This window comes from Antechinus flavipes, chromosome 2 (genome assembly GCF_016432865.1).
Source record: "Antechinus flavipes isolate AdamAnt ecotype Samford, QLD, Australia chromosome 2, AdamAnt_v2, whole genome shotgun sequence".
NCBI lineage: Eukaryota > Metazoa > Chordata > Mammalia > Dasyuromorphia > Dasyuridae > Antechinus > Antechinus flavipes.
Genome location: NC_067399.1, coordinates 131,585,170 through 131,609,886, shown reverse-complemented (window position 1 = coordinate 131,609,886; position 24,717 = coordinate 131,585,170). Strand labels below are relative to the sequence as shown.

The 24,717-nt window shown below is 39.3% G+C and overlaps 1 protein-coding gene across 1 annotated transcript; it reads left to right on the top strand.

Annotated features, from left to right (window-relative positions):
* The first annotated feature begins 137 nt into the window (after positions 1-137).
* LSM1 (LSM1 homolog, mRNA degradation associated) lies at positions 138-21,445 on the top strand. The gene is made up of 4 exons (XM_051975525.1): positions 138-564; positions 5,618-5,686; positions 10,668-10,783; positions 14,499-21,445. The coding sequence occupies exons 1-4, from the start codon at positions 519-521 to the stop codon at positions 14,667-14,669; spliced, it is 402 nt and encodes a 133-aa protein (XP_051831485.1). The 5' UTR covers positions 138-518; the 3' UTR covers positions 14,670-21,445.
* Positions 21,446-24,717: the final 3,272 nt, after the last annotated feature.

Sequence of the window (24,717 nt, the reverse complement as noted above, 5' to 3'; positions counted from 1 at the left end):
CGCCCGCAGAAGGTGAGGAACTAGCCTGGGAAAAGGGGGCGGAGCAAGAGCAGCCAATCGCCTCCCCGGCTCCTCCCCCGCGGGAGTAGAGCTCATGGTCCACATGTCGACCAATGAGACGGAAGAGGAGAGGGTTTGTGAATCTATGCTAGTTTGGGCCAACCTTCGTGAAATGAGATGGGGGAGCGAAGAAACGAAATGCGCAGTTTTTCCTCAGCCTAAAAAAGAACAAGACGCGTTCCCCACTATCTAGTGTAGTTCACGTTACATCTCTTTCCTTTCTCCTTCCTTAGGGGTCTGCGCCGTACAACCCGCTGCTAGAATGGAAGTCCACGTGATACCGGAAGTGGGCGGGGGCTAGGAGGAACTTCCGGTAACCCCTCCGCGGCGGATAGCCGCGGTGGACCTGCTGGTACCGACCCAGCAGAGGAGACGAAGCGGCAGGAGGAGAAGGACGCGGCTGGTTCGCCCCTCCTCTCCTCACCGCTCCTCAGCCCAGCTCCTCCTCCCGGTTCAAGATGAACTATATGCCGGGTACCGCCAGCCTCATCGAGGATATTGACAGTGAGTGGCCGCCGGTCTAGTTCCCCTTACTTCGTCGGTCCGCTTGCTCCCTCAGGCTCGGGTAGGGCAGGGGCCGCGTTGGGATGCGACTCCAGGCCGTAGCCCAGTCCTCGGGAGAGTGGCAAAGGCGTTCCTCTGAGCATGGACAGCCTGGGGTTTAGGCATTTCCGAATCACGTAGGGTTTCTTTTTCGCCCGTTTATCTGAAGAAGGCAGTGGAGGTCATTCAGAAGCTCCCAAACCGCCCTCCTGCTTCTGAATACTCTCCAGAGGGCCCTTCCACCGAATTTAATAAATTCATTCAGTACCTGCCATTGCATGGCTTGTCCTCGGAAGCCTGGCCTAAGTGGGGAATCATTTAGACCATGGCAGCTTGGGAAGACCCCTTACTAAATTACCGGAGTATGGTATTATGATCTGCCCAAATGGAAAGATTGGCGCCTCTGATTAAAAACAAGAAACTTGGAAGAAATAGCGAGCCGTGTTCTCGGCACTGGGCAAAGGAGTGGTCCCTAAAGCTCAAGAAATGTGGCCCGGTAGTGAGGAGACACATAAATGACTGAAACAAGGCATATGATACAGTTTTCGAGGAGAATGAGGCCCACTCTATTCTCGAAGTTGTTGCAAAGATTTATTTTTCTATCCAATCTCCCAGCCCCCATTTCAATTCAGCAAACATTTCAGTGCCACGGGACTAAGGTCCGAGGACTAGCCCCATTCCACCCCGAAAAGTTATCCTTGGGATTTATGGTTCATGAAGCTACGTACAGAGTAATATATATTAAAATTTAACTTACAAATATGTTGAGAAATAATTAGCAAAATAATTTCACGAGGGAAAGGGAAATAAAGGAAAGATCAGGCCTAGTCTGAAATAGAAGGTGGTTTCTTATGTAAAGTCACAGTGGTAGGAGAGGGGGTGCTGTGTAACAGGAACAGCTTTAGGACCAGTTGGAATGGAATAGAGTTTGTGAAGAAAAATAATGTGACTGGAAATGCCTTAAAAACCAGACCGTGGAGCTTCTTAAATGTCAGGCTGAGGATTCTGTATTTTATGCTAAAGTCCATTAAGGAGCTAGTCAGATGTCTCATTGTGGGGGTGGGGTGTAACATTCAGAGCTATGCTTCTGGAATATCAATTTGGCAGCTTTGTTGGAGGATAATTTGAAAAATGACAAATTGGACCAGTTAGGCTACTTAGGTACTCTAGGTTTGCACTAAATGTCTGCTGTGTAAAATAGAGAAATAGAGGTAGAATCCCTTCATGCTATCATTTCATACTTCAATACACTCTTGTTCACAGTCAAATTCCTAGGGGAAAAAAACTGAATATGTTCATGTTTTCTTTTTCTCTCCTCACTTTTTAACAAACCCTTTGCAGTTGAGCTTCCTACCTCATTAATCAATCCTGTCCTCTATAAAGTTGTTGATCTTTTAATTGTCTAATCTAGTGGCCTCTTCTCGTGTTCATATCTTTTGGCAGGCCATTCTCTTCCCGGATTCTCTCTTCTATGAGTTTTTATGACACTGCTCTCCTATCTTGTCTGTCAATATCATTTTCGATATTCTGCCCTCTAATAGAATGTATCCTAGACCCTCTAGGTATGCTTTTAGTATCCTCATCAGCTTTTCAATATATTCAATTATCTCTGTACAGAGATTTCACAGAGCTATATATACATCCCTAGTTGTTTTTACCGAGCTCCAATCCCACATCACCAACTGTCTCTTAGACATTTCCAACTGGATATCCCTTAAGTATCTCAAACTCAACATGTCCAAAATTGAACTCATTATCTTTCCTTCCCATACTCACCTCTCCTAACTTCTCTGTTTCTGTATTCTTCTTATTTAAATTTTCAACCAGTGAGTCATCCTCAACTCCTAACTTTCCCTTCTTTTCAAGTCTTATCAATTCTACTGCTACGATCTCTGTCACATTACCTTCGGACTCAAGCCCATATCACCTTTCATCTAAACCAGGGGTGGGAACTTTTTTTCTGCCAAGGGCCATTTGCATATTTAAAACTTAATTCGAAAGCCAGACAAAATTAACACCTCAAAAACTCAAGCAGTAGGAGCTTGTTATCCCTAGCTTTCAGCTCTTCATTGCCTACAGTTGCCTTGGCAGAGCCACACCAAATTGTTAGGGCAGAGCCACACCAAATTGTTTCCCAGGTCTTATGTGGCTTCCAGGCTAAACGTTCCCCATCCTTAATCCTAGACTACCAAATAACTATATTTTTAATTAGTTTTTTCTCTAGTCTCTGTAACCTCCACACAACTGTCAAATTGATATTCCTAAAATCTTAATGTGTTAAGTCCCTACTCAAGAAGTTTTACTGGCTCCATATTGCTTCTGCCTGCCATTTAAAGTCTTTCATTTTTATCTTACTCCATCTTTTTTTTCCAGACTTTTTAAATGTTATTTCCCACATATGTACTATGTTCTAACTAAACTGACCTGCTTACCTTTTCTCATATGCTACAATCTATTTCCTGCCTCTGTGCCTTCATTTAGGCTGTTCCCTGTTCCAAGAAGGCATTCCCTCAGAATCGCTAGCTTTCTGCAAAGTTCTACTCAAGCACTAATTTGTACAGGCCTTTCCTAGTTGCCTACAGTTTCTAGTACCACCCACTGTCCTCCAAATTACCTTGTATATGTAACTTTATATATATTTTTCCTATGTAAACATACACTCTGTGTATGTGTGTATATCATTTTCCCCACCCCCTTAAACTAAGCTGCTTCAAGATTCTTTAAGGAACATGTCCTTGCATCCTGAACACCTAGCAGAATGTCTGTTACTGCCTAGATGGATTTGAGGATAATTATGAGTTCTATTTTGGACATGTTTGCTTTGAGAGGCTTGCAAGCAGCATCTAAGTGGAGCTGTGTAGAAGACTGTTGGTAACAGCAAACTGGAATTCAGGAGCAAGATTAGGGATAAGCTATAGATTTGGTAATTATCTGCATAATATGACCATTGGACCCAAAGAAACAGATGAGTTCTTCGAAGGAAAGAATAGAAAGAACATGGCCAAGGACAGAACTTTGGAGAATACCCACATTTAGTGGATCAAAGGGAAAGCCAGCAAAGAGGGCCAAGATCAGAATGTCCACAATGATAAAAGTCAAATAGTAAATCTGAGGAAGGGCCATTGGATTTAGCAAATAGGGGTTTAGATCATAACCTCCGGCAATTGGCATACTAACACTAGGCCTAGACAGAAGTGAAGTTAGGGATGGTAATAGGGAAGTTTGAAAACTTCATGAAAAATATGCAACATAGTTAAAGCAGGAATAAAGGAAACCATCTTCCATTGCATTTGAGATAAGCAGTTTGAAAAAAATTCTGGTGGGGAATAATTAACTAACCTTTAGTAAAATTTTCCAAAGGAAACTTCTAAAAATCTTTCAAGTTAGCTTGCTAGAAAGGAACCCTGGATTTGGAAGCAGTCCCTGGTTTCCAGTTCCAGGTCAAGCATTTAACTGGTTAAGTATGTACCTGACCGAATCACTTGACAGAACTAAAAACCAACTCCCTTATCTATCAAATGGGGTTAATAAAACAAGTTATTTGAACAATGTAATATTATATTATAAGATTAAATATCATAAATATAATACATTTGTAACCATAAAGTGTTAAATATCATAATTTTCTGAAACTTCAGTGGTTTCAAGTACACTAGATGGTTTCCACACTGCTCCTTTTTAAAGATGTTATAGACTCTTAATCACTTCTGATGTCTGCTTCATAATTATGCCATCTTTTTCTGTTGCTTTAAAATGGTTCCATTGTTAACTATTAAGTTCCCTTTTTATTTTTGTGTTTGCTTAATTCAGTGCTTTTCTAAGTCAGGTCAATTATAGTTCTGTTAGTCCTTTCTCCAAAAATTTTAGATGCTTATTTCTCCTCATGCTTTATTTTCACTTTAACTTTTCAGTCATAAAGTTGATTTCATTAGGTATAGTTCTAAACAGGTGTGGCAATGTCACAGTTTATATAATTCAGATGGTGTCTTGTTAATCTTCAGGTCCATTTTTATGTTGCCTGAGGATCATTTAAAAAAAATGCATTTTAGAATGATGGTGTGAATGTATGAAAAGTACTCTTAGAGATTTTTATAGTGAAACCACCACATTTTACAGAAGAAACTGAAGCCCCATCATTGTGAAATTCAAGTTTTAGCTTTAACTTTAGGATACCAGTTTCATCCTCTTTTTTTGTTACTTGTATCTGAATGTTTGTGACCCTGGGGTTTTCTTGGCCAAGATACTGGAATTGTTGCCATTTCCTTCTCCTCTTCATTAAGGCAAACAAAGGTGAAGTCACTCACCAGCATCACTCAACTAGTGTCAGAGGAGGAATTTGAACTTGGGTCTTCCCCTCTCCAGACCCAGACCTCTCTGCCTTGAGCTACCTCCCTGCCCCTTTTACCATTACATGTTTAGGAAAACCAGAGATATATAGTGGGAAGTGAAAATAATGTTTAAAAAAAAAAAAAAAGAAAGAGAAGAGAAGAAAAAAAATTTAACAACTGATAATTTCCTGAATTTCTCTTCCCCCAATAATTCTTGAACATGCTTTTCATAGAAAGGTATTCTGAATTGTTACAATAAGTATTCTCTGAGTGAATCTTTTCGGATGGAATAGAATAGCATTTTAGAATTGAAAGGACCTTTGAGATACTCAATCCAGAACCCTTTTATTATGGGTAAGAAAACCTGAGAGACAAAAAAGCTAAGTGATTTTCATAAGGACACAGTAAATCTGTGGCAGAGTCAAAATGAGCTTCTAAATCCCCCACCTGCCAGGACATTGCTTTTCTTACTAAACTATGTTGCTTTGATACCATTGACAGTTTATCATTCTTACATCCTGACTGGACTTCTCAATTGAACTTAGCCTTGAAAAACTGAGAAGGAGATAACCCATTTTAGAGCTCACTTTAGGACATCTAAAAATTTTTCCTCAATTTATATGCTGTTGTACCACTGCAAGATCTATGGAACTATTGGTCCTCATTTTAAAAATCCTCTTTTTCAGAGAAACACTTGGTGCTCCTTCGAGATGGTAGGACTCTTATAGGCTATTTGCGAAGCATTGATCAATTTGGTATGTATTAGTTAGGATCTTGAACTTAAATTCACTATAGCAATAGCTTTTCATTGATTTCTGTTTTTAACCCTTTCCACTATTTCCTTTTATGAATAACTTTTTGTTTTATAAATATCTTCTACTTATTGCTCCTCCCCTAACAGATGGTTTTAAGTCAGCAATTTGTGCATTGCTCTTCTTTAAACATGACTAAGTTAAAAAAACAAACATATGTTTGTATCTATCCATATACATGGAGACACACAAGCTTGATTACCTAAATTAATTTTCCCCAAGTTCTGAGTTGTTTTTCTTTCACCATTAGGTGGAGCTAAATATCTTAAGTCCCTATACCAAATTTGAGGCTGTTCATTAGCATGTAGATATTGCTGCAGTAACTACCTAAGCAGATCCTGTCCTGAAGAAAGCCATATGCTGGTCCAGATCTTTGTTTTAAAACTGACAGGATTGAGGACTATTTCTTTTGTTTTGGTTTTGTTTGTGTTTTTGTAAGGTGATCAGAATTAAGTGACTTATACAAGGCCATATCACTTACAAGGGATGCTATTTCTAAAAAAAAAATTTTTTTAGGATCCCCAGATTTATGCTTAGAATACCACATATGCGAATGCAACACTTATTAAATTTCAACTACAAAACTGTGACAATAGGCACTAATAGAGTTTGATGACGGGAATGTTGCTACAAAGAAAAAAAATTAGGAAACTTTTTCCTTTTTTTTTTTTTTTCCCAAATAATAAGCTTTTCTTAAGTTGTGTATAGATCACTGTGCTTGTTCTAGGAAGTTAAATTTAGATAATTTCTTGGCTTCGTGGAGTTCGCAGTTAGAAAGGGAATAAGATGCCAAGATAATTCACATGCAATCATATAAGTGTATCAGAAAGTTAAAAAAAAAAAATGCTAGGCAAGGACTGAGCAGGAAGATTATTATCTAACAGGGCAATTAAAGAATGCATTTTAAAGGAGATGGCTTTTGAATGAGACTGTCAAAGGTTAGGTAAGGAATTTAGCAGGTGAAGAGAGGAGAACATGAGGATGAAGAGAAGCATAGAAAGACTGCTGATTTTGAAGACAGAAGACTTTAGTTTTATCATTGGCCCTGAAACCTGTGTGACCTTATGCAAATCCCTTCACTGCTCTAGTCCAAAGTTTCCTTATGTAAGATGAAGGGACTATATTAGTTGACTTCTAAACTTCGCCCCCTCCCCCATGACGTGGCTAGTTTCCACATCTTTCCTCCACAGAGTATGCTTTCTCTCCTGTTTGCACCCACTCATTGTTCCTAGTGGGGGAGTCACAATTCTTCTTCACCAGCACCATTTCCAGGCTTTCTCTCTACCACCTTTACTAACTAGCTTCTCCTCCAAGGGTCACACTATCTAGATTTTTATCACCCAAAAGATGATCTCCTTCCTTCTTCAATGACTTCAGTGCTTAACTTGAAGTTCTTCTCTTCTCTAATACTAGAGACTTTAGTATACCCCTTGATGCTTCCTAAAGGAATTCACTTAAGTAGTGATTTGGATTCACTACAAATTTGTTACCTGATTTCACCTGGGCCATGCAAATGTTCCATTTTCCTTAATTAATTCACTATCCCACTCTTCACAGCTGATGTTCCAAACCTCCTCTCCTCAAGATTTCCCCTCCCTTCATCTAATTAACTGAGGATCTTGCCTCATATTTCATTGGAATAATAGAGGCATTTGCTAAATGCTCTTCTTCCCCCCCCCCCCCCCCCCTTCTCATCTGACTTTATTCGGACTGCTTCCCTCGTTATGTCCTCCTTCACCACCAGGAAGAGGTGATCTTCCTTGGTAAAACTAACCTCTCCAGATTCAGGCTTGATTCCATCTTTTCCTGTCTTCAACAAATGGCCCTCAGTGTCATCCCTGGTCTCTCTTAATCTCTCCACATCTATTAGCTACTTCCTTGCTGCCTCCCCACTGGGCTAGTCCTGTTATATCTCCTCAGCTATCTAGTATAAGTACCTCCAGTTCTCTTGTCAAATCTTCTATGCCCTTGGCAGTCTGGTTTCTGACCTAATAGTTAACTGAACCGGCTTTGCCCAAAGTTACCAGCGATCTTTTAATTGTCAAATCTAATGGCCTTTTCAAAGTACCCATGTTTTTTTTAATATCTTTGGCTTCACACTATTAATTACTTTTTCCTTGATATTCTCTTTTCCCTAGAATTTCCTTACTGTTTCATCTATGTTATATACACTACCATTGAATGTAACTTGGGGCTCTTCATTAGGCCTTTTCTCCCTGTAACTATCTTACCTGGTGATCGCATCAGTTCCCAAGAGTTCTGTTACTATCTCTGTGCAGATGTACATCTTATGAGTTAGTCTTAACTATGCATTTTGGACTTCTCAAATTCACATATCCAAAATAGAATTCATTCTCTTTTCCCTTGAACTTTCCTCTCATCTAAATTTCCTAATTACTAATTAATATCAGATCCCTTCCAAAAATATTCTACCAACCTTAGTGTCCTGTTCAGCTTCCCATTGTTGCTTAGTACATGTGTCCAAGTTATCCATTGTCTACTTTCACAACAGATGTCATGTAAGTCCCATCTCTGCTCACACAACTACAACACTAGCTCAGGCCGTCAGTAACTTTTGCCCATACTATGATAGCCATCTCACTGGTCTCCCCTGCCTTAATTTTCTCTTCATTCAGGCTATTTTCCACTCAACTTCCAAGGTAATTCTTCAAAATCATAGGTCTAACCATGTTACTTCCCTCCTTGTTAAGCTCCATCAGTTCTCTATTACCTTCAGGATCAAATATTAACTGCTCAGCTTGCCATTTAAAGTTCTTCATAATCTGGCTCCTTCCTACTTTTCTTGTCTTCTTATACTTCTTATGTTTGACATACATTCTGTGATCCATCTACACTAGCTCACTTGCAGTTCTTCTGCATCCTCTCTTCCCATGCCTTTGACATTGTTTATCCCTTATATTGGAATGCTCTACTCTCCCCTTTCCATTTTAGTTTTCTTTACCTCCTTCAAGACTAAACTCAAATTTCACCTTCAGGAGGGAAAGGGAATGGAATAAGCATTTAAATAGTATCTCTTATGTTCTAGGAACAGTGTTAAGTGCTTTACAAATATTGTCGTTTGATCCTTACAGTAAACCTGGGAAGTAGGTGCTGTTATCCCAATTTTGAAGAAACTGAAGCGATTGAAAGGATAGAGCTAAAGTGATTTGAATTGGGTCACACAGCTAAGTGCCTAAGGCTGCATTTGAAATTGGGTCTTTCTGACACCAGGCCCAGTGCACTATCCACTGTGCTATCAACTACCTCAGGAATCCTTTCTCAGGCTCCCTCAACTATTCATGCCTTCTTCTTTCAGATTATCTATTATCTGCTCTATATGTGTCTTGTATGTTTGGACTTCTTATCTTTCCCATTAATATATAAGCTTTTGGAGAGTAGAAACAGTTTTTGCCTTTTCTCTATTCCCAGAGTTTATAACAGTGCCTACTGACTTAAATGACTTAAAAAATCCCTTCCAATCCCAAATCTTTAATCCTGTGGCAATGTAAGCACAGAGAATAACTGAATCAAAGATGCATGGGTACATGAGAACCCAGTTGGTTGTGGTAGATTTTTCCCCACTTGGAGCATAGGGTACATAGAGGACAGTAATATGAGAAGAGGCATATTTGTTTGTATCTCGAAGTCATTTAATATCAAAGATCTAGTATTCTTTCTGAGTATTTTAATAACCTTTACCCTTTTGAATTAAAAGTTCTGAAATGAAATTAACTGAATAGCACCTAATTAACAGTGAAATAATGGAGAGTTTCTTGGTTAATAATCCATGTGACAGACAGTTGTTTGATGATGGTAGTAAACAATCAAAGGTTAGGCAGATTTTATGATCTTCCTTGGTGAAAGCATGGCCTTTTGCCTTGTCAGAATTATAAGTTAAGAAGCAAGATTGTATTAACTTCATCAAGTTCAAAAATAGACAGAATAGAAAACTACTTCTAAAAACCTCATCAATAGGTTAAAAATTTTTTTAAAAATTAAAGCACCACCATATACCAAGTGTGGGGATACAGATAAGAAAAGAAAGACAGCCCTTACCCTGAAGGAGCTTACAGTCTAATGAAGGGAGATTCACAAAAGAAGGAGGAGGAGAAAAGCCAGGGAGAGAATAGTGAAGTGATCAGTATACCCATCCTTGGCTTTCTGGTAGAAAATAAGACTTATATATTCTGTTCCCTCCTTAAAAGGAGATAAATTCATAGCTTGCCCTTCCTGTCAGTGACAAAAAGTAGTGAGAAAGTATGAATATTAAGGCCGATATGATCCTGCAGAATGATGAGATTTTCCAGCCATGAAGTTCCTGGGGGTGCAAAGAAATCCAAAATGAATACAAATGGATAAGGTTGTTCACAATTGTTGTAATATAAATTACTAATGTGAAAAAATTATTTAAACAATAAAGTTTGATGAATTTCAGTTTGATTAAATCTTAATTAGGCACATACTATGCTAGGAAGTGAGGATACAAAGAAAAATGAAATAATCCCTATCCTCAAGCAGTTGACATCTCACTGGAGAGGTACATTAATATTCTCCTATGGTCCTTTGGCTCTGTCTTCTCAAGGACTAAGAATGTGTCCTCTCTTCAGCTCTTTTCAGACAGGATGTTCTCTTAATCTAAGCATCCTATGAATTCTTCCCTGAAATGTATTAGGTCTTTATTCAAGGGAGACTTATTAAGCCTTGGAGACCAAAAGTTTACTTCATAATTTTTATAACCCAACTGAAGCTTTAATACTATATGCTTTCATGGGACATATCTGGAAATACCATTGTTATTTGAATCTTCTAATTTAAATAGCGGCTTATCTCCAAATATACATATATAATAAATGGGCTTTGCATACTCATATTCAGGAATTTAAAACTAAATCTCTCTTCCCTCTCTCTCCTGACATACTTACAGCTAATTTAGTGTTACACCAGACTGTGGAACGTATTCATGTGGGCAAAAAATATGGCGATATTCCTCGAGGGATTTTTGTTGTCCGAGGAGAAAATGTGGTCCTCCTTGGAGAAATAGTAAGTAAAGAACTATGGTTGAGTTGGGTGCCACATCTTTCCAGTAATGTATAAGTATTTTTCATCCTTACGTCCTTGAGCGACTCACTTAGAACCAGAAAATAATTTGATAAAGGCCCCTGGCACAATGACTAGAACTACTGAGCTAGTTTAGCTTGTGGCTGTCTCAGTGTGTGATTTTGGCCAAGGCAGTTGCTTCTCTGGGTCTTCATCCAGAGGAACTTTGTAGAATAAAGTCATTGGATTCAGTAACTTGCAGTCTCTTCCAGGCTCTTAGTATTGTGATTATAAAATAGTTGTTGATGTTGACAAGATGATTGCTTTTAACTTTGTTTAAAAATGACATTGCTTCATCATGTCCAACTCTTCATGATCTCACTTGACATTTTCTTGGCAATGATACTGGAGTGATTTGCTATTTCCTTTTCCAACTTATTCTACAGATGAGGAAACTGAACCAAACAGGATTAAGTGACTTGTCCAGGGTCACACAGCTAGTAGGATTCTGAGGCTGGATTTGAACTCAAGTCTTCCTAACTCCAGGCCTATCTTCTGCACCAGCCCTATGTCCCCTTTAAACCTAGACATTCTAATTAAACAGCATTGTATCTGATCTGTCATGAAATGCTGTCCTGTGCTTTTATAGAAGTAAATGCAGTAAACCTATTAGAACAGGCACTGACAATGCTGTGAGTGTGTGAGGAAATAGAATGAGTCTAGAACAAAATTTGCTAAATGATAATCTCTTCTTTATGGGATAAATGTCAAGTTCCTTAACTTATCTGTGTGCTGCAGGCTTTTAATAATGCTGTAATGAGAAACAAAGATTAAGAATGATGTCATGTTACTATGTAGTAACTTTTGCTTGAAGACTATGTAATAGTCCCAAAGAGAGTTAAGGACATATACAAAATCATGAAGATTTTACAGATGATAATGAACTTAAGTAGTCACTAAATTTTTCAAGGACACCACAACACTTGACTTTAAATAATATAGCATAGCCTTTTGATTGCAAGAAAACAGCTATGTGAATGTATCGGATTAGATAAATATGTTGGGCAGATAAGGAGACCACTTATAGAGCTAGGACCACGATTATTCCCATCTAGCTGCCATCGATGGTAACTGAAGGAGAAACTATGCCGTGGGGAATAGCTACATGTCACATCAATGTTTTCAGCCATACTTACATACTGGTACAGCAAAAATATTTTTGGATACAAGTGAGAATAGATGTTTTGATGTCTTCTTGCTTATGTCCCTGGGGTGAGATCACTTATGGAATTAGCTTCTGCTATCTTAATCTCTTTTCATATTCCCATCCCTGATACATATATAGCACCACCCAAAGTACTGTGAGATAACTGAAATTAGTATATAGTTATTGTGCATAGCACCCAGAGTAACTGTGTATGTGCCTCTCTTTTTCTGAAATTACATATTAACAAAGTTATGTTCAATGAGAGAATAAGGTGACCCCCAAAAGATTGTCAGACTGAGTGGTTTCTTAAGGGATTATTGCTTTATTGAGTCCTGCCCCCAGACTAAGAAAAGAATACTTTTCTAGAAGTGATTCAGCTAAATTTATTTGCATATGTTAATTTTTGAGAATGTATTTACTTCATGTCTTCAAAAGCCCCTCACATTTAGAAGAAAAAAGATTGTGTTCCTTTTACATATATAAAACAACTCTAATGTATCTGTCTCCATAAGTAATTCATCAGTTCTTTCTTGAGAAAATATATAAAGGCATCTGAGGTAGAAATGGGAAGAAAAGGAGAAATATTGCTAATTCATAATAATTTAAATTTGCTTAGGAAAATATAATATATAGGTTCTAGAAGGAATGATTTAGAATTCAGCCTAATTACAATCTCAAACCTCAAACCACTGAGGGAGTTTGGGATAGTCAACCATAGACTGGGAATACCTCCAAAACCAAAGCTATAATCTTCCTGAATGTACAAAAAAGGAGCAAATTTTCATATTAAAAAAAAGTCTTAATATTCATGGGGTCCTAGTGACACCCAAAGAGTTGTGGGAATTTCCTTTTGGTCGGAGGTGCAGGTTCTTCGTGAAACAATTCATGAACCCAAAAAGTTTTAGGTGGAAAAAATGGAAGTTTATTGTTGGATGAGAAGTCAGCTTTACTAGAAAAACTGACTTCTTTAGTGGCAAAGTCCTATTAGGGAAATGGAGGCTGGCATTGAGAAGAGAATGCCTTCTCAGCTGGCAGGGTCCTTGTAGTTATACCAAAGAGGCAGAGCATGCTACTTTTAGCCTTCTGCAAAGAAATGAGTAAACAGAAACCTATTATATGAGCAGTTCTGAGGGGGAGGGGAGAGAGTTTGAGCTGATCAGACCAGGATCTCCCAAATGAAATTGCTTTGAAGGCTTTTTCAGTCTGAATTTGAATGGAGATCTGGCTATCTTTGGAGGTGATTTGCCTTAGAAATGACCCAGTCAGGAGGATATGTTCTCATACACTTTCTGGAATTTGGGTGAGTTAGGAATCAAAGGGGACAGAATTTCAAGAGTGTTAATTCACACTCCCATCAGTATGAATTAATGTGCTTTATTAAGATATTTAACATATAATAGATTTGACTGAATGGATAAAATGACTTGAACCAAAAGATTTATTAAATCTGCCTCAGTGGTTTTTTATTTAAAAAAAAAAATCATACGAGTCTCTGACAAATGGAACTATAATTTCTTTCAGCAATTCACTTGGTATTAATGAACATAAATGAGGTATTAAGCAGAAAGAGAAATGTGTTTTTGCATGTTATGAACATGCATGTGTATTTGTGTTCACTCAAAGCATTTGAGTGTCTAAGATGTTCTGTGTAAAGTATAAACTAAAAAGTCTTAGAAGTGATCCTGTCCCAAGATATTTTATTAGTTGCCCAAAAACACTGCTCATCCTCAGGAAAATGAATAGTTGTAGCAGGAAAAGAGATAAGTCTTAACCTCCCAGCTGAAGAAATCCAAGTTTGTATTCCATACCTAATGTCTGGTGACTGAACTAGCCCAAGGGAAGGCTGGAAGGAGATGGGACTACATCATATTTAGGATGAGAGAAAGCAAACCAGAGTACTCACTGCCACAAAATCACATGTCTTTTAAGACCAATCCTCCTGCAGTGATCTTTTGTAGCTGTAAGAACTAGAATCTCAGAATGATTAAAATTACTAAAACCCATAATAAGGCACTCATACTTAAGTATAAGTAGACTTCTCCTTAAGAGTATTTTACTAGCAATTTTTGAAAAAATAAATTAGCAGAAAAATTGGTTCAGTTATCAGCTCAAGTGGTAAAATGTTGCCTTGGAGAAAATAAAAGAATAGAAGAAAAGCACATAGTGCCTTCCATAGATGTTCTATGAAAGATGTTCTGTAAAAGCATGAACACATCACATGATGTGAGAAGATAAAGGAAGGGGTTGTCATCTTCACTGTTGAAGAGCATCCCCATATTGGTAAAATCCTGCTGTCTTCTCAGGAATGAACCTTTAGGTCACTATTACCTGATGGTTTATTTCACATCTTTAGAATTATATAACAGTGGCTTCTTTCTCTTTAAATAGGTTCTCTGCCTTCTTAGGAGCTACTTTCTGCCTCTATTCCCTCTTTACCCACATTTAACTTATTCAACCTACTCTCATCCTCTTTCTCTTTCAAATTATGTTTTTAACACCATTGTTTTCTAGGATCTGGAGAAGGAAAGTGATACTCCCCTTCAGCAAGTGTCTATTGAGGAAATCCTAGAAGAACAAAGAGTGGAACAGCAGACTAAGCAGGAAGCAGAAAAACTGAAAGTCCAAGCTCTCAAGGAAAGGGGCCTCTCTATTCCCCGTGCAGATACTCTGGATGAGTACTAGATGTTCTGCTCTGAAACTTGCTCTCCTAGCAGCAGAATTTGTCACTGGAGTTTTAGTGACACAATGGTTACTCTTTACATTGAACTGAAGACTATAGAGTTTTGGAAAATGGTTTTATTTTGGATTCGATTTCACAATTATGCCATGAAGAAATCATGTGGCCTTAATTTTTTCTTAACAGAATCACTGTATAAAGGAGCATGGAATTTTTCACACATGGCTGTGGAGCCAACAGATTACTTCTACTAGGCTTTATAGAGGAACTTATTCACTTGTAAATAAAATATGAATCTCAAAACCAACTTATTCCCCACATCGAAGCCCACATCTGTATCCAGGTATTGGATTAAGGAGCAGCTTATCACAAAAATGATAAGTGTTACTGTTGAGGTTGGGAAGGGGAACCACCAAAAGTTTGGGGTCATAGACTGGTGCCTGTGAAGTATCTCAAAAAAATTTGCAGGCTTGAATCCATCTCCTACTCAAGGGGAAAAGTTTATTATAATTGTAATGCCATTACAAAGCAAGCTAAATCTGCAAAAGAAATTAGCAAAGAAACAGAAGCAAGAGACACAATTATTCAGTGTTCTATCATTGACATGCGAATTCTATAGCTTATAAGTAGAACTGTGGAATGGTCTCTGGAATTTGGTTATCACTGACCAACAGATTATTTATCTGACTGTCAGCAATGAACTGAGTTGTGGTCTTATTTACTATTGTATCAGGATGTTTGATCTGTGGGACTATCCTGAGGCCAGAAGCTATCTGATTGAGGAGTGGTCTATTCAGAATCAGACAGATTGGGCATGGGAATTTCCTGAGGCAGACTCTAAAGCCAGAAGATTTAGAATTACTGATTTAACAGAAATCCCCCTAAAATCAGAGGACCACAAAATCATATTACATCATTACTACAGTAAGAATAGCTGTATTAGACTTGGAAGGGGCAAAATTAAAAGTCCATTTTATTGTGCAACTGCAGCAATGGGTGTCCTATAGAATAGGCATACTTGAAATCAAACATGACTTTTTATACCCTGTCATCCAAAACAAGATCCTCCCCTGATTCCCCATTGATTGGGTAATATAGAGATTACAATCTATCCAAAGCACCTAATTCCCCTACAGAATTCTCTACCCCATCACATCTTCCTTACACTTGTGACCCTGCATATTTGTTTACCTAACTACTCCTCTTGACATTCACCTCATTTGGACATAATTTAACCCCTCCCCTGGTTCCCCTTTGGCCGGATATCAGAGGTTATAGTCTTATCTGGAGAGCCTGATTTCCCCAGGTAATTTTCCTCCTTGATTACATGTTCCCTCCACTTGAGTGTGAGTTTTTATCCCTGATTACATCTCATTTTTTCTTACTCTATTTTATGGTTTCTCTCCATAAATTTTGTTTGCCTTTGTCAACCAAATTTTAGATTCTATTTCTTAGGTTTCGATTTCTTATTTAGATTACATTTCTCAAGTTTTGTAACTATGTGGAAATTAAGCCCTCATCCAATTCTAACAATACTAATCATATGTGGCTCACTTAAGGCATATTTCTGAGTCATGTATTAACAATTCCCTTTCTCATTTTATTGCTAAACAGTGAAAACTACCCAGCACAGCTGTATTTTGATTAGGATGGGGGAAACTTGAGTAAGGTGAGTTTTCCCAAAAACTTGTCACAATAGACATAGATGTCACAAATTCAAGCAAGCACACACTGCTATGGCCTACTATTCTAACAGTTTTCTCACTGGATGATGAGACAATAGTGTGTCCCAGTGTATCAGCTGTTTCAACTTTTCTATCTGTTAGGAATTGGCTACTGTCCTTCGCAGTGATTCTCAAACCTTTGTTCTCAGTATCTTCATGTTGTTAAAAAACTGTCGAGGATCTGTTCAAAGAGTTTTTGTTCACATGAGTTATATTTATAGCTTTTTACTATATTAGAAATAAATAATTTTGAATTTGTAGACCCTCCGAAAGGGTTTCAGAGATCCCGACAATTCTTTGGACTACACTTTGAGGACCACTGTAATCTATAGTATGGGTTTTTTAATTGCCATCTTTTGATTTTTCATCAGCTTTCTTTCCCAAACTATCCAGAAGCTTAAAAAGCTAGGGAAAGGAGACAGTTCTGTAAAGCTAAGTCATACTTCTGCCAAGTATGACTTTTAACTTTCTCACCCATAATGCTCCACCCTTGTAAATAAGAGTGGAAGGTGCATTTTTCTGATATTTTTGGAATCAAACAATTTTAAATGTGTGATTTGGGGTTTCAGGTTTTAGTGCTTATTTGTATATTTTTTCTGGTTCTTCATACTGAATCGGTTCATAAATTTTTTCTCCATGCTTCTATTAATTCTTCATATTTGTCATTGCCTAGAATATTTTATGTACCACAATTAGCAATTCCCCCTTGATGGACACTCATTTTCTTGACAATTATTACAAAAAATGTTGCTGAAGTGGTAAAGTAGGCATGGTTTTGGGAGAACATAATTATAAAAGGTAAGAGAAAGACAACCTGATGGCAGGCTAGCTCACAATTAACCAGAAAGAAGAAGCCATTAAAGAAATGCTAAGAGATAAGAGTGTACCCCACAGCAGGCTTAATCCTGAACAGGGGTTAGGGAAGATCTGCACCATTAAGCAGATTGTTTATAGGGGAAATGAGTCTCTAGGCTTTCTGATAGGATAAGTAAAGATGTGTTTTCTAGAGACTGCTACCTCGGGTAGGACTGTAATTAAAGTCCACTTGAAGGAAAGACCTACTTTGAAACAAAAGGCTCCCTTAAGATGTATTATCCCAACAGTGCCCTTCCTTGCTTACTTCAGGGAGTATTAAAATCCTATCCGTGCTTCAGGCTTTCTGTCAGCACCCACCTAGCTACCCAGGAAGTCGCTGCTATGAATGTTTCAAAGAATCTGAGACCTTTCTATATTTTACCTCCTTTGGTTACATAAGTTTAATATATGCTTGGGTCAAAAGGTATCCAGCACAGCTATTTAAACCTGAATTTTTCTTTACATTTTTTCTTTTCTCTTCCCTTTTCTCCCCTTCCCATCCAAAATCCAAGAAGCAGTCTGTTGTGGTGAATGGAAAACTGGCTTGTTCTTGGCCTCCAAGGACACTGGTTCAGCTGCCCTTTCTGATATTTTATGATCCAGAGGAAGTTGATGCTCAACAAAATTTGAATATTTTCAGCTGCAAAGAAGGAACAATGTCTGGATTGGTAGAGGAGGTCACTAGAAGTTTCCTACCCTGATTAAATCAACAGGCTTTGTGTGTGTATTTGCCCATGTTTTCTCTGCATTCCAGTTGAGGTATAAGAGTCCACCCCCTTACCTTGAGATGATACAGATAAAAACTTCAAAGGGTACTCATATGGCTTCCAATTGTATGTAATCAGTTTTTTGCATGTCTACCAATGACTAATGAAATCAGGTCAAAAAGAAAAGCTAATAACCTGTGGGCCTACTAGTTAAGTTCCTATACATTTAGCATTTCTTGTCTCCTTGTCCCATGGATATTTATAGACTAAACAAACCTCAGCTCTGAATTATTCCCACTTCATCTGCATCTATTCTCTGAGTGAAGCCAGCTAAGAGAGATCTAGGCAATTCAGTCAGGGTCCATGACAAATTTATGTTATCTAATCTTAACTAGGTCAGTAGCAAGACAATCTTTACACTTCTGACTTATTCTCCATTGTAGTTCCCAGAGTACCTATGCCAAACCTTTTCTCAGTCAGCTAATAAGCCATGTATTAGTAGCTATTAGTATTAATAGTAATTAATCATTAATCATGAGGCACTATGCTAAGTTCCAGAATATTTTCTCCTTGAGCCTCCCATACCACCAAGCTCTGATGGTAAGATGTGCTTCCTCATCAACAAAGGACAACCCCACTAGAGATAACCTGGATCCCATCTGCTCTATCTTGTCTCCACTGCTGGACTCTCTGTTAGTCTCTTCTTTGATGCCCACAAGTCTCCCTATCCTTAAAAACCAACCCTTCCCTAGAGCCTACCATTGTTAGAGCTATTATCTTTTATCTTTGCTTCCCTTTTCCATTAAGACTCTTGAGAAAGCAGTCTGTCTATCCTTCATTCTCTTCTCACTATACCCTCTACCATCTGGCTTCTAGCCTCATTATCCAGCTGAAACCGCTTTTCAAATACCAATAATCTCTTCATTGTCAAGTCTAATAAGTTTCTTACTATTCATCCTTCCTGACCTTTGCAGCCTTAAACACTACTAAATGCCCTCTCCTCTTGGTTGTGCTCTCACACCCCACAACAGATGCTATTTTCTTTGATTCCATCCTAATGTTTGATAACTTCTCAGTCTCCTTTCTTTGCTGAATCATCATTCATATCATATCCTCTAAACTGCATGTATCCCAATCCACTGTCCTGTACTTTTTTCTTCACATTCTAATTTGGTGATTTCAGTGTCTCCTTTGATTTAATTATCATCTCTAAACAAATGTTTCCCAAAGCTATGTGGCCAGCCCTAGACTCTCTTGTGCTCAAATTGTACACCCCCAACTGAACATCTTAAACTTGGTTTCATGTAGGTACCTCAAAACCTTATTTTGTCCAAAACAGAAATTATTTTTTCTCTCAAACCCACCTTTCTCATGAATTTCCTTATTTCTGTCAAGGACACCACCATCTTCCAATACCTAGTGTTCGGGTTTAGCGGCAGAGAATTGATGTGAGAATCCCCTCTGGTCAGCACACAGGTCCAAAGTGAAAGAATTAGTAAACCCGAAAAGTCTGAAAGGCAAAAGGGATTTTTATTGGCATTGAGAAGCCAGCTTTCTAGGAAGACAAACTCCTCAGTAGCAAGAGGTGCTATTAGGGAAATAACAAAGGTTATCATTGAGAAGAGAATGTTTTTACAGCAGGCAAGAGTTCTGTCAGGCAGCTGCCTGTCCCAAAATGTGGTGTTCTTTTCTCTTCTTTACAATAATATAAAAATGGTTCTTCTCTGGGAGAGAGAGCAGATTTCTCAGGGAGGTTTTCTGGAAGCAGCCTTAGTTTCAGTTAAAAATAAATAATCACCCAAAACGTAGCCAGGTGATAAAAGTTCAGATCTTTTATTGTCTCCAATATAGCCCGGTTAGCTTAGAGGCCTATCTCTCTGCTTAGTTCCAAGAGCTCTCTCCAAATGTCTCCAAATCCAAAGATGTTGAGGTCTAGATTTGGGGACCTAAATGAAATTAGGGTTTAGTTGAGGTCTAGTGGCAGGTTTGGGTACAGGGAGTCAAGCAAAGCTCCCCTGCAACCCCCTTGGATTCGGTGCAAGGATACGGCGGTAAATGGGGTCTAGTAGCAGCGCAAGTCCCCAATAAACGCATTTATTGGCCCGAGAGCTAGATTGATAAAAGAGGTTTATTATTGGATTTGGAAGTAAGGAGATAGGTGAAGATAGAGATAAGGAGAGTACTGGACAGAGGGTCCAGTGGACAGAGGGTCCTCACATGGCTAGCATGTTTGGAATCTCTGCAAAGAGGGGGTCCCAGTATCTCCCTTTTTAATGGGAGGCTTAGCTCTAGGGGCTTTTGAGTATAGCTCCAAAGTTGGCTCAGATCCGGGTGGGGCTGGGACAAGTCCGAATCTTCTATTGGAATTCAAAGGGACCAGGATTTGTGAGTCAAAGGATAATTACATTCACTAGGAGGGGATGGGAATCTAGAAACTAATCTTTCCCACATCAAAGGTTTTGTCCTTCAGCCTCTGCCTCTGCTTTCTTCAGTCTCCAGCCAGCACAAAGATGGAATGAATCTCTTGTCTCCTTCACTTGGGGCTCGGCTAGCTTTCTGGCGAGTCTTTCAGATCAGCTTGGTCTCAGTTGGGGAAGGACCAGCAGGAGCCCAGCCACCACAGTGGTGTGAGATAAAGATGAATCTATGCCTAGAAGAGAGGTCCCTTGGCAAAGCATAATCCTACTTTGGACTTCTGCAGAGATTTGGAGTTCAGAATTGTCTTTTATTGGCAGTCTGAGGCTTGGTTCCAGTTGAAAAGAGAGTCAATGCCCCTAGGCCTAGATACTTATCTTGGAGTTTCAAGCCACTCCATAGGAATTGCAGGTCCAGATCTCCAACTGAATAAAATCATTTTGAAGGCTTTTTCCCAGAACCTGGAATTTCCTGAAGAGGATCAGCATCCCCAAAAGATCAAAGGAGAGTGATTTGACCAAGATCTTCAATTGAATGATGCTGCTTAACTTGGAAAAGGCTTGTCTAGGGAAGTATATTTTCCCCCAGACTTTTCAGAATCTGAGACTCTGAATCTCCCTTCTTTTACAGATTAAAGGTGTTTGGGGCAATTGCACCTACCCAAACTGACTACTCAGGAGTCACTCCAAATGATGTACAGAAAGAATTTATTAGACTCTCGAGAAGCGGACCATCCTGGCCTGTGCGCCCGAAAGGACAGGAGGAGAGTCATTCACTTGAGGATGCTTACAACTTTTATACATTTCAGACAAAGAACCCCCCAAATCCCACCCTTTACAGGCTGTGATTGGTTACATAAACCTTTATCTCCCTATTTGTGGAATGCAGTGAAAAAGGTGATAGACAGCTTCGGCCACTTAATGCCTTCTTTGGACAATGAAATGCAGTCCAAGTCTCATCTAAAATCACGTGACTGGGGCCTATGATCAATATGTGCTTAATCTGTAAATTCTTCACCTTTCCACACAGTCTCCCCTGTTATTCATAAATATATATGTATATCTATTTCCTCATGAAGAACTAACATTGTGGTCAAATTCGATTTAACAGTTGTACACATTGCTTGTTAATCGCTTCATCAGGATCATCCCCTGCTACTGCCTCCCATCCCTCCTTTTGTAAAATCATCATTTTAATGGCATCCTCTGTAAGATTCTTGACAGTGACCTCCGAACTGTTTTTGTTACCAATGTAATCATACAGGGTAAACATAGTGGCAACAGGATGATTCCACTTATAGCTATTAACCCAGATCCCATCAGTTGTTTCCACCAGCTTCCACTGAACCATGACCACCAGCCATTTGTAAAGGGAGATTTCCAAACCTCCACGGATACATGTGCAACCTTACAGATGTTCTCCGTGATTTCCTTAACAATTTGTCCATTATCATCAATCTGCATACAGCAGGTGGACAAATTCAGTTTCTCACAGACCTCTCCTTCCTCTACTAGCAAATAATCTAGGACTAGCCAATGTTGTAACACTACTTCCCTTGTCTGAGTTGCCTGATCAGCCAGTAAGTCTAAGGCTTGAGCGGAACACATATATCAGCATTCGGTGCCCCCAACTACCATCCTGGGCCCATGTTGCAGGTCCATACTCTTTTATAATTCTCTCCGGAGGCCAGGCATCTCCCACCCATTGGCATCATTTGTCTGGGTCAAAGAAGTATCAATGTAGGTTAGGGAGAAGTTGGAACTTCGTGTTTCCCTTTCCAAATCTTCATATATCCCCAATTGCCTGCCAACACTTGATGGGAGAAAGAAAAATTTAGGTCTAATTATACCTATATAACAAACCTCAGTTCAGTTTTTGGGTAAATGGGTATAAGCCCCCTCACCACAGATCCAATAATGCCCCTTCAGGGCAGAATTATTTTTATACCAAAATATAACATATATAACAGGTCCACTTGAAGGTGGAAAATACCTGACATCCCAGGGACCTAAGGCTCTCCTCCCGTATTAGAATTACATCTCCAAAGATGACTTTCAGCTACCCACTGGCAGGTGCGACCATTTTCCCCAGTTAGATCCTGACAGCTCCAGAAATTATTAAACATTTTCCTAACAGTGCCTTCTCTATTCTCCCACTTCCATTCCATTGAAGTGTAAGTTAAACCTGGTGCTGTGCTATTCAAGGTTATACATGTCCATATTTGGGGTCCCTCTGGGTCAGGGATTAAACAGGCAGGTGGCATTTTCCTTGCACACTCCTCACTACTATTAGAACGTTGGATACAGCGAACCACTGATCCTTTATACCAAGTTATACTGATTTGGTCCCATCTATTCACATACTTACTGCAATCTATGGCAGCTCCCTTCTCTGGCCTGCGAGTAAATGTCCATGTACATTCACTTTCTCCCATCTGTGGCCCTGTACCAGTCTGATTCAGGCAATCTCTCCCTAAAACTGTACTGGTCAGAGTCCAGTGATGCTTTTCTTCTGCTGACCAGAAACCTGTTCCATTGTGTATTACTGACCTGTTGCTCAAGATCCAGGTCAGAGATAAGGGAACAAGAACCCAGGGCCACTGTATAAGTTGATCAGATCTCCCACATATTCAACAGTCAGTCAATCTAAAGCTAGTGGCTATTGTTTGGATCAGGGTTTGAAAGGTATTTTCATGCCCCACTGCTCTCGAGGTACCAGTACAAAAGATGTACCCACATAACATCATACATGTATATACAAGGCACCGTCTCCAATCCTTTGGGTTTGGTTCACACCCCATTCTTCCTGATAGTATATAATATCCCTAATCCTAACAATACAATTTAACAAAATGTAATATCTAATACAAACAAGAAAAGTCTCAACATGAGACAAGTCAAAAAGATTTTACATGCACAATTCATCAGTCTTTGCTAAGTTTCCTGTAATTTCAGCCACACTTTCAATGTTCCTGGATCAGTCTCTACTGCCCACTTCTTTGGCACATCCACGGGACCTTTGACTCGAGCGTGATGTGTCCAACCTCTCTCTTTGGTATATATTGCTGTATCTGAAGTCAACAGGATCTGGAACGGTCCTTCTCAGCTCAGGGTCAGCTTGTCCTCCTTCCATGTCCAAACCAGGACCCAGTCTCCAAGCTAAAACTTGTGCACTGTGAATCCTAAGGGAGGAGTCTGAACAATAAGCCCTTTTAGTTGTGAAGTTTTCAGATGTTACAGTAAAGACAGAACATATTTCTTTAAAAACAAATCCTTGGTCTCAAATATTGGATCCAAGGAAGAATTTTGAATCCCTTTTGGATAAGGGTGACCATACAATAATTCATAAGGTGATAATCCCACATCCCTTTGGGGTTTTGTTCTATTCTTAATAAGGCAAGGGGAAAGCATTTGGTCCAGGGCAATTGTGTCTCTAACGCCACTTTCATCAGTTGCTGTTTAATTTCCTTATCCATTCTTTCCACTTTATCTAATGAGAGCAGAGGTCATGGGATATGTAAGACCCATGATATTTCTAGAGCTTGGGCCACAGATAGGAGGATCTTAGCTGTGAAATGGGTGCCTTGGTCCGAATCTTCCTGCTCTACCATCCCATATCCTGGAATGATATGCTCAGGGAGGACTTTTACAACTGCTGAGACAGTTCCCCGGGCAAGGGGAAAGGCCTCTACCCATGAGGTCAGATGGTCCACTACAACCAACAGGTACTTGAGATGCCCTACTGATGGCAGCACTGATGGTAAAGTCCACCTGAATGCTTTGAAAAGGCCTGATACCAGGGGCCTTCCTCCTGTTATCATTGGATAACATCCTTTGATAAACAGGACTCCCACTGACCAGTTGCCTGCTAGTGTGTACAAGCCAGTGCCACAGACTTAGCACCACGTCACACAGGTCTCAGACACCCCAAAGACTGCCCCGATGTAAATATGGGAGCACATGTCCCATACCTGCTGTGGTCAGTACCTCTCTGCCGTCAGGGAGGAGCCAGTGCCCCTCTTTATCCTCCTGAGTGCCAAGGCTTTGGATTTCCTGCTTCTCTTCTGGAATAAGGGAAGGTGGAGGCATTGGAGGCAGAATGCCAGAATTAGCACCATCATCTCCCTCATGCTTACAGATTCCTCTCCTCCAGCCCATTTCGCCTCCTCATCCATAAAGCAGTTTCCCCTTGTCTCAGATGAATCTCCTCTTTGGTGCCCCTGCACATAAATCACTGCAATGTTCTTAGGTAACTTAAGATTAGTCAAAATTTCAGTGAGCAATGCCCTGTGTGCCAATCCCTTACCTTTACTGTTTCTATTCTTTCCCCCCAAGTAATTTACAGGATCTAAT